This window comes from Sinocyclocheilus anshuiensis, unplaced genomic scaffold (genome assembly GCF_001515605.1).
Source record: "Sinocyclocheilus anshuiensis isolate Anshui unplaced genomic scaffold, SAMN03320099.WGS_v1.1 scaffold217, whole genome shotgun sequence".
Lineage (NCBI taxonomy): Eukaryota > Metazoa > Chordata > Actinopteri > Cypriniformes > Cyprinidae > Sinocyclocheilus > Sinocyclocheilus anshuiensis.
Window position 1 is genome coordinate 1,507,754 of NW_015536538.1, and position 10,300 is coordinate 1,518,053.

At 35.7% G+C, this 10,300-nt stretch overlaps 1 protein-coding gene across 2 annotated transcripts in view; it reads right to left on the reverse strand.

Annotated features, from left to right (window-relative positions):
- Positions 1 to 8,316: 8,316 nt before the first annotated feature.
- Positions 8,317 to 10,300, reverse strand: part of LOC107696257 (uncharacterized) — a 14,814-nt gene continuing 12,830 nt past the window's right edge. For both annotated transcript variants that reach the window (XM_016496525.1, XM_016496535.1), the window contains exon 3: positions 8,317 to 8,722. In XM_016496525.1, coding sequence (XP_016352011.1) covers positions 8,716 to 8,722 — 7 coding nt within the window. In that variant the 3' untranslated portion in view covers positions 8,317 to 8,715. The remainder of the gene's footprint in view (positions 8,723 to 10,300) is intronic.

Genomic DNA, 10,300 nt, shown 5'->3' on the forward strand with positions numbered 1-10,300 from the left:
TCAATCAAGGGCCAGAGAGACGGGAACGCCTGTTGTCATTCATTCAGCTCTGTGTGTGTGTGTGTGTGTGCCAGTCTCTCTGGCACGTCTGCATTGGCACAGTCTCTTCCACACAGAGTGGAGAAATTCCTCAGCTACTGTCAGCCCAAAACACCAGGGGAAAAGTCTTAGACTGAACGCAATATCATGAGCTGGAGACAGAAAGACATTTTGTGTGGGTTTATATATACATCTGCCAGACATGCATAACATAAACATATTCATCTGTGAAACATGCTGACACGGCACAACTCAGTCAGAGAACATGCTGTCTGCCTGTTACACGCTCCAGATCACTGCTTTTCCCTGGATTCAACAGTTCAAGAGGTGATAAACATTTGTAGACAGTATGTTTTGATATTGGTGGCAAAAATAATATTAGGAACAAGTAAAAACCAAAATACATACATATATTATATATTATATTAATATATAATATTGCTACTGTATGTATGTCCCTTTATAAGAAATAAAAACAAACATTATATATAGTGTGTATATACATGATATTTACATTTTTAAATAGATATTTAAAAGTACATATACATTTTAAATATGATAAATAATAATAATATTAACTTTTTTTATCGTATTTAAAATGTTAAAGAGCTTTCAAACTATATACAATTGCTGCAGGTCCAATAATGCTTCTGGCTGAGTCGAGACCAAACAGGAAGTAGTTGTGCTGTCTGTGCTGTCAGGATGTTTATCTCTTCCTCTTCACACAAGTGGCCCGGAAATATGTAGGGTGAGTGAGAATGTCATCGGGTGCTCATCCTGAGCAAATACAGGTATGTGTCGTGGTCTGTGAAGTGTGTGACAGACGGGCGGACTGACGTCAGGGATGGTGTACGTGTAAGAGAAAACGTTCACAATGTTTCTGTGCGCTGCTTAGTTGTTTGTGTGTAGATGGAAGTGTGTGAGCAGAGTCGGTCAGAAGCTTGTGTGTGTGAAGGAAACCCAGAAATGCAGTGGTGGTTTCCCTCAGAACCGCACAGGGAGTGTGATTCAGAAATCAGGCCTGTCAGTCTGTCTGTCAGAGCGTTTCTTCACTTCAGACTTCCGTCAAATACTTCCAGCTGAACCGCCTCCGTGTGTTTTACAGGATGCTTTCATTGAGAAACGCTGACATGACTACTGATTTAGGACAAAAGCATTAATATAAACTAGGGTTCAAAGGTTTGGGTTCAGTAAGATATTTTTTTTATTATATACCAACCATAACTAGCAAGTCAAATCATATTTGTTTATATAGCACTTTATTCAATACAGATTGTAAAAGGCTAAAAGCAGCAACTCAGATGAAGTTTTTTAAAAATTCTAAATTTAAGAGAATAGCTAGTTTCCACTACAATATCGTTAGAATCACGATACGATTAAAAGCTGTTTATTATTTTATATACGATTTCCAGCCGATGAACGATAACACTGACAGCCAATCAGAATCCATCCTGCTTTAAAGAGCGGGAGAATTTAAATTGGAATACTGTTTTACAATATTACTGTTTTTACTGTATTTTTAATCAAATAAATGCAGCCTTGGTGAGCAGAAGAGTGTGATTATATCATAATAATTATTATTATTATATTACAGAGCAAGAGAGATACAGAGACATCATTACATCATTTTCCAGCTTTCATTCACATCTCTTTCAGTGTTGAGTTCAGTCTCTGTGTAGCCGCTCTGAGACTCTTAACACATCTCTGTCATCTAACAAACCTCTTCATCACCTGCCTTTCATCACTCAGTTTTTCTCTTTTTTTCTTTCTCCCCGCTTTATTCCTCCATCAATTTTTCTGATTTGCTCACAGTTATGATTCAAGTATCGTGAGTCATTAGTCATACAGTCATTAGGCCCGTTCACACCAAGAACGATAACTATATCAATATTAGCGTCTACACCAACGCACGATAACGTTGCTCATTTTGAGATCACTTTGTGATTTTGAGCACAGTTACAGATAGTGTTGAGATCTCTTCTGAAACTGATTACTACCCATCCAACAAAAATGTTCTAAGAACATTATAATGTTCCCACTAAAGCGTTATTTCTGAATGTTCTCTAAACATTCCATTTTATTATTTTGCAAACATTATGGGAATGTTACTTTTAAATGTTCTCTGAACATTCCGAAAACAAATAGTGACAAATGTTAGCCGAATGTCCAAATAGGATGGTTCAGAAAACACAAACGTTGTATACATGTTTATGAGAACATTAGAAAAGACTAGACAACATTGAAAGAACATTCTATTAATGTTACTACGCTGTAAAAAAAAATCCATAAAATTTACGGTAAAAAAACGGCAGCTGTGATTGCCGGAATTTTACCATAAAAAATACGGTAGCAACATTTTAGGTTTTAACTTAAATTTACAGTTAAATACCGTAATTTCATTAACTGATATCATGTTAATATACCAACCTATTGAAGTACTGACATCTGTTTTGTACCTTTGTAATACACTGATAACCACCAAATGCAGGTGGTGATGAGAAAGTCACACGATGAACTAAAGCCCATCACAAGCAGCTTTTAAATAATAACATATATAGAAGGTGCACAGTGTCATTCACAAAAACGCTAAACACCATCATGGTAACACACATGAAACTGAAATAATGCAATAAACATTAATTTAACAACATTAGGTGTAACACACAACCCTAATATACAAAACTGATAAGAAAAAACTAAGAAACATAGTTATTTCAACAAAAAAACATCAAATTTGAAATGTAACGCAGGGAATTCTGGGAATATCAATTTACGGTTATTCACTGTAAATTATACGGTATTTTTCACTTCCATAAAATTAATGTCCAATACATGTAATGTCCAATAAAGTTTTTCACCGTATATAGTAGGGGAATTTACCATTAACCATTTAACAGGTTTTTACTGTAGCATTTTTACAGTCTTTTACTGTTAAATTCACGGTCATTTTTTACAGTGTATAGGAACGTTTGTTCATAACTGAGAAAACCTTACCAGAACGTTCTGAGGATGTTCCCTGTTATAGGGTCTTTTTGTTTTTCAGGAGAAATATCTGAAAGCAGGCAAAAGTCTCATTTTACTATTTCACCAGACTGCATTTTATATATGTTGTACCTGGAAAAGTTATGACTTTCTAAACTTATTCTTGACTTATGTTGAAGGCTTCAATAAGTCATAAACGCTCACAGGTTGGTATTATTCTTGGATAGCAGGTTCCTCGTTTAGGAGAAATGGTGTTGAACATTTGCTGTATGAATGGACATTTATTTTTACGTGTGTTGTTTTTGGTCAGATTCACTGTCTAATGCACCACAGGACAGCCGTGCTGTTTTTACCCGAGAGGAACCACATTCAAACATCCTCAAAAAGCCTGTACAGTATTGTTAAAATAAATTATCACAGTTATGGATCAGTGCAATAATTGCCTGGTCTTTAAATGCTTTTTAAAAGTTCTTGTTTACGTCTTAGATGTTTCAGTCTCTTGGGTAGAAATATAATAAGACTTTAAATCAAAATTAATTTACTTGAGATGCAAAATGAAGATATGAAGTCCTGTTTTCTGAGAAATTAAGTGAGTTTATGCTTAAAACAAGAACAAATATCTGTCAATGGGGTATGAAAATGTTTCTGAGCCCACTGATATCTGTTCTCATTTTATCATAAACTCGCTTCATTTTTATCAGTTTCTCAGAAAAAAGGTCTTAAGAACTCTTAATTCTCCCTTTCACAAATGAAGACCTTAAAAGGTCTTAAATCAGTCTTATAGTGTTTAAAATGAAAATTCTGTCATCATTTACTCACCCTCAAGTTGTTCCAAACATGTATGAGTTTCTTTCATCTGTTGAACACAAAAGAAGATATTTTGAAGAATGTTGGTAACCAAACAGCTGACGGTACCCATTGACTTCCTTAGTAGGGGAAAAATACTATGGAAGTCAATGGGGACCAGAAACTGTTTGGTTACCAACAGAATTTAAAAATTTTTGTAGTGAAGTATCCCTTTAAAGGGGTCATATGATGCTGCTAAAAAGAACATTATTTTGTGTATTTGGTGTAATGAAATGTGTTTATGCGGTTTAAGGTTAAAAAAACAGATTATTTTCCATATACTGTACATTATTGTTTCTCCTCTATGCCCCGCCTTTCTGAAACGCGTCGATTTTTACAAAGCTCATCGGTCTGAAAAAGCGAGGTGTGCTGTGATTGGCCAGCTATCCAGTGCGTTGTGATTGGCCGAATACCTCAAGCGTGTGACAGAAAAGAGAAAGGAAAAACTGAAATCGCATCATATGACCCCTTTAAATTCATATTGTACATACTGCAAAAACTAAATATCTTCCTCAGTATTTTTGTCTTGTTTTTGTTGTTTTTCTTTTCTAGGAAGGAAATTTGGTCCATTTGCTCTAAACCTTTTTTATAGGCTGCTTCTCATCAGCTGTGTAGATGTTTTAGGAAGTTAAAAGAAACAAAAACACAAGTGATTTTGAATTACTGCAGCAATTTTTCATATATTAAGGCATACTTGCTTGTCTTTATGTTTGACTAAGCAATGCGTCCAAGACTCATCTAGTTTAGTCGGCGGCCATGGCCAAAAATAATGACTGTGTTTGACTGACCTTGTGCGTTCGGCTAACCCACAGTCACTTAGCAGCTAGTCACGAGGAACACACCCGCTTAACCTGCACACCATTTGTCTTTCTGGGGCCAGACGGGAGAAGAGACGGGTCACTGAATGAGTCACCCACGCTCAATATTTGTCCGCTCCACCTGGAGTCCAGCAGATTGAGTTTGACTATAGGGGAATCAGAGGTTCCTGCGTCATGACACGACCATGAGGCCGGTTAATATGAACATCTTAAGCACTTTACATGCTGCTCTAATGCAGTTTCGCATGAGTGCTTAGGAAAATGTATGTGATAATGAAAAAATTAATTACATTAAAACATGTCCAAGTCACATTTTACCCCCGAATCAAAAGTTAATGAACTGTAAACTGTATTATTTATTTATTTTTATTTTTTTCAGGACAATTAGACACATTTTTTTACCATTAAATTAAAATGTTACTTTTTATGGGTATTAGGTCATTAGTGTGATACAATGTTTTTTTTGTTTTTTTTTTGTGAAAAAGCATAAATTAAAAGCAGCAGAAAAATACTACCATGATGTGTAAATGCTTCACAAATTATTTTTTTCTACAAATAAATATTAAATATATTGCATTACAGAAAGGGCCAATGAGATTTTTTCTGCATTACAGTTATGAGCATTTGTGGGGAATCTGTTAAATTTTCGTGTCAAAATGTGAAAATGCTAAATAAAATATATAAAAAAAAAATGTTGGCATGAAATATGACCTAACATGTTCTCTGATAAGTTTTCAGATGCTGAATGACATAAAAAGCAATTTTGTATTACTATGCATATATCTCTTAATAATGTTATACATTATAAAGACACGAGGCATTCGCCCCCTGAACAGATGCATGCTGGGATGTGAAGAGGCCCCTCAGAGAGAGGTGAGAAACTCTCAGACAAGATTTAAATAAACAGGGACACAGATGCTGTCAATACCTTCCCATGCAGAGCTCTAAATTATAGTGCAAATATTAGTCAGACTGGAGGAATACTGTCATTTGCAAATACTGAATGTGAGAAAGCCATTAGGAAAAAGGGCCCAAACCATACAGCTATAAAAAAAAAAATTAAAGGGTCAATAGTATAATAATACACAATACTGTTCAAAAGTTTCAGATTTGTTAGATTTTTAATATTTTTTTAAAAAGTCTCTTCTGCTCATCAAGGCTGCATTTATTTTGTTAAAAATACAGCAAAAGTTTTAACATTGTGAAATATTATTACAATAAAAAAACAACTGTTTTCTATTTGGATATATTGTAAAATGTAATTTATTCCTGTGATTCAAAGCTGAATTTTCAGCATCATCACTTCATGCCTCAATCAGAAATCATTACCATTCCTATTTCAAAAATCACAATTGTTTAGAAATTATAAAGTCATTTTATTTATTTATTTTGCTTATAAAATCAGAAGTCACAGAGAATATAATTTACACAATGTTTTATTTCATGTGAGCTGTACACATTTATAAGACATTCACGTGTCATTGGCGTCGCCTTTCTGTCGTTCTGTGGTCTGAAGCGCCCTCTATGGGCCACAGAGTGAAAATGCCACTACATGATTGCAACAGTCTATAAAGATGGCTTATACTGGCTTTAAATACTGATTAAATAATTCCAGTCCACAGCTGCAATACTGTGTTAGGATCCATCGACTTGAATCCAGAAGTATAAACTCTGTTTCTAGTAGATATTAGCTGTATACCTCTATGAAGTGGTTTTATGAGCTGCCTTTGAGGCAATGTTAGCCTAATGTTCATTAGCTTTAGCTTAACATAATTCCAAATCCTTCAGCCTCCCTGAACAAAAATCATTTCAATCTTTGGTCTGAATAATAATAGTAAAAATGAAAATATTAAGAAAACTCTTCCTCTTTTTAGGCATCTCAACTGTCGACCCAGCAAGCAAGGAATGTTCTGGTACAGGAATGTGTCCAGTAATGTTAAAAAACGTTCATTCAGTTATCTGGTTTTTACGAATGTTCTTAAAAGTCATCTTGAAAGATTTAGAGAACATTTAAAAGTAACGTTTCTATAATGTTTGCAAAATTCTAAAATGGAATGTTCACATATAACCAAGAAAAAGGGATGTATGTAACAGAAGTAACGTTCTTAGAACATATTTTTGTTAGCTGGGTAGTCTGAGTCTTTCAGATCCATGTGAGCGCTGGGGATAGTTTGCATAAATCTGAGAGCCCAAGGCCCTGTTATAAAGTCATCATTTCCAACCTTAAAGCAGCTTATTCCTCGGTTGTGTTCCCTTTAAAGGAGAACCACGCAGATATCAGGTCACAGGTTAGTTAAGAAGGGCAGCTTGTTCCAAAAGGTTTACACAGCACAGCTACACTCTAAAAAATGCTGGGTTAAATACAACCCAGTGCTGGGTAAAATAGGGACAAACCCAGCAATTGGGTTAGAGTGTAGAGAGAGAGACCCTGCTGAAATTACCCAAAACAGCTTTGACCAGCTAACTAGTTCAGTCAGCCTAAATAACAAGTATAATGCATGTTTTGGGACCTTTTATGCTATTACACTGGTCTACCTTCAGAAACAACCAGTTTAACCCGCTTGTGCCTCTGAGACACCAGCAGTGTCCATCTAAACCAGTTAAAGTCCCATGAAATGGTTTGATGAGCTCCGTTTTCTTTCCTGTGCTGATGTATTTACTGAAACAGGAACTAGGTCTCTTTTTTTAATAGTCTTTAGTTTATGTCACAGCCCCGCAAAACTACACTTAGTGGTAGAAAGCCAAGAAAACACTTTAAAAATGAATAAATTCCAGTCACTTCCTACCAAATGTTTGGAGAAGGAAATAAATATGAGCATTAGTGCAATCAAACACACAGACGAAGCATCATTTGTAACTTGCTATTGCTGATTACAGAGGCACTTGGAGTTTATCATTTAGGATTGGGTCTGTTTTCAGTCTAGAGGACATTTTATTGACCAAACTTTTAATAATTTAACTTTAAAAACTTCCAAGTGCATTGATATACAGTAAATATTTAGTTGTTATTTATTTCATTAATATAAACTGAAATATTTAAAAGTTTGTTTTTACAGCAACAGACATTTCTGACTCAGTTTATGAAAATAAACTTATATTAGATGTGTATTCTATCAGATAAAATGCACATATAACCAAATTATATATCTATTTTTTTTTTATATTAAATATCACAAAGGACATTTATAATTCAGTTTAGCACTTTTAAATATAATTATTTATTTAAATTAAGATGATAATTCTGATTGTTTCAGAACATTGCTATGCGGTTGCTAAGGTGTTAAGTTCTGAGAAGCTTTTTAGAATGTTGCTTTGCAGTTGCTAAGGTGTTTTGAGTGTTTTTTTATGTAGTTGCTAAGGATCAGAATTGAGAACCACTGCATATCCCAGCAAACGAGATCAATATTTTTGGGACGATTTCCTGGAGGAAAAAAGGCAGTACATTTTAAATGCATATATTTGCCAAAAGAAAGTTAAACTTTTACAGGTAGACAAAATATACATGGACTAAGAGCAACAAAACTCAAATTTCGATGCCTTGGTGTCTTTAACCAAACATAAACTTAAAACTGACCCTATTTACTTTCTTAATACACGTTCCTGTTTGTTTAAAATTACTTAATGCACAATATTCCTATTTTTTTTATAAAAAATAAAAAAAATGCTCCGTTTTCATAATCTTTCAACAAAATTAAACAACTTGCTCCGCCTCTGAAACGACTTTCCTATTCAGCTGACATCACAAATCCCTCTTGCTTTTTGACCCCGCCCCTCCAACCACATGACTCACACTTTCCTCTCTTCTCACACTTTCAATCAGAAATACATCAGGCTATATAAGTAAATTGAGCTGTCAATGCCATCTCATGGTGACTTTAGGTTGGTCCAAACTAGGCTTTTTTTCCAGCAGGGGTGTGAGAGAGAAAGAGGGCTTTGAGATGCTTCTGGCGTTTTCCATGGGAAATACAGTCACTGCCCCTCGGCCTGGGATTCTCCGTCCTCCGGTGTGAGTCAGCTGGGTTGTGTGGCATCAGTCCCTGTGTGATAAAAAGACTTTCATTACATAGTGCACTCTCGTGTCTCGCCCATCACAGACAGGGTCACAAGCCACAGGCATCTTCATTAGACAAATGTCCCTTTCAAAACGTGTTGATCGATGCTTATAAGCAAGCACTGGAGCAGAGCCCAGATCAGAGAAATTAAAAGCCGCCGACAAACATTTAAAAAGACCTAATCAGCAATAATTACAGAAGATGAGCATGACGATACGACACTAGGTGCTTCTCTACCTCTGACTTGTCCTTGGCATAGCTGCTGCTTTTACAAACCTGACTGGCTTGCATTATGTGCTAAAATAATGTAAAGCAATTTAGCCCCCCGTGTTCTAATGCCAAGATTGTTCTCGCTTATCAGGGTGATTTATTACTCTAATTTATACGCTCAGCTTGGCTCGGTGTTGAGGACAGCATATCTGATTGGACATGAGTTTCCTAATGTGGCAGTGTGCCGTCTTTATGGTGACCAGGCTGTAGATGCTCTGGTTTGGACATAGCTACACAACTATTCAGTTTATGGAATAATAAAGTACTGGTGTTACAATCACAGGATCAGAAATTCATGAGGGCTTGTGGCAAAAATGCCACCAAAATTAACAAAATGCCACACAAATTCAAATTCAAGTGGCAAAAATTGCCACTGCATAATTACACTAAATATATCATGGCTGTTGCAGTTAAAATTAAATGTGAGAAATGTCAAATCGCAGAATTACATTTACTGTAGCTCTTTACACACTGCATTAAACTTCTAACCAATCACACGTGTTTCTGTTGAGCTTATGAATGCACTGGCCAATCAGATGCGTTTAGATTAATCGGCGCTAAAAAAGTTTTGTTGAGTGCTCAAGTTCACCAAATTCTGTGCAGTAGTCATGATAAACTACGAAGTGCAGATACGATGTACATAAGAAATTCATTTCTCAGCTTCAGTGATTATAACTGTAGTTTTTGCATAACTTGGATTTTTTCAAATGTTTGCTATGCTGTTGCTATGCTCCTTGCATGGTTTTCCTCAGATAAATCCGTTTACTTTCGAACCGAATCGCGAATCGATTACGAGTGGAGAGAGCTAAATACAGATGTAAAACTAGAACTAACATTGGATCACTAAAATCACATTAAAGGGATAGTTCACCCAAAAATTAAAATTTGATGTTTATCTGTTTACCCCCAGGGCATCCAAGATGTAGGTGACTTTGTTTCTTCAGTAGAACACATATGATGATTTTTAACTCCAGCCGTTGCAGTCTATCAGTCGTATAATGCATGGCAATGGTAACAAAATCTATGAGAGTAAAAAAAACATGCACAGACAAATCCAAATTAAACCCTGCGGCTCGTGGCGACACATTGATGTCCTAAGACACGAAACGATCGGTTTGTGCGAGAAACCGAACAGTATTTATATCATTTTTTACCTCTAATACACCACTATGTCCAACTGCTTTGAGCGCGCGCACAGCATCCACTGCGTGAGGTGTGTACGCGCTCTGGCGTAGTTTACGTTAATGGGTGTGTTGATATCCAGCCGAAGAGCAATCAACCATAACTTCAGGC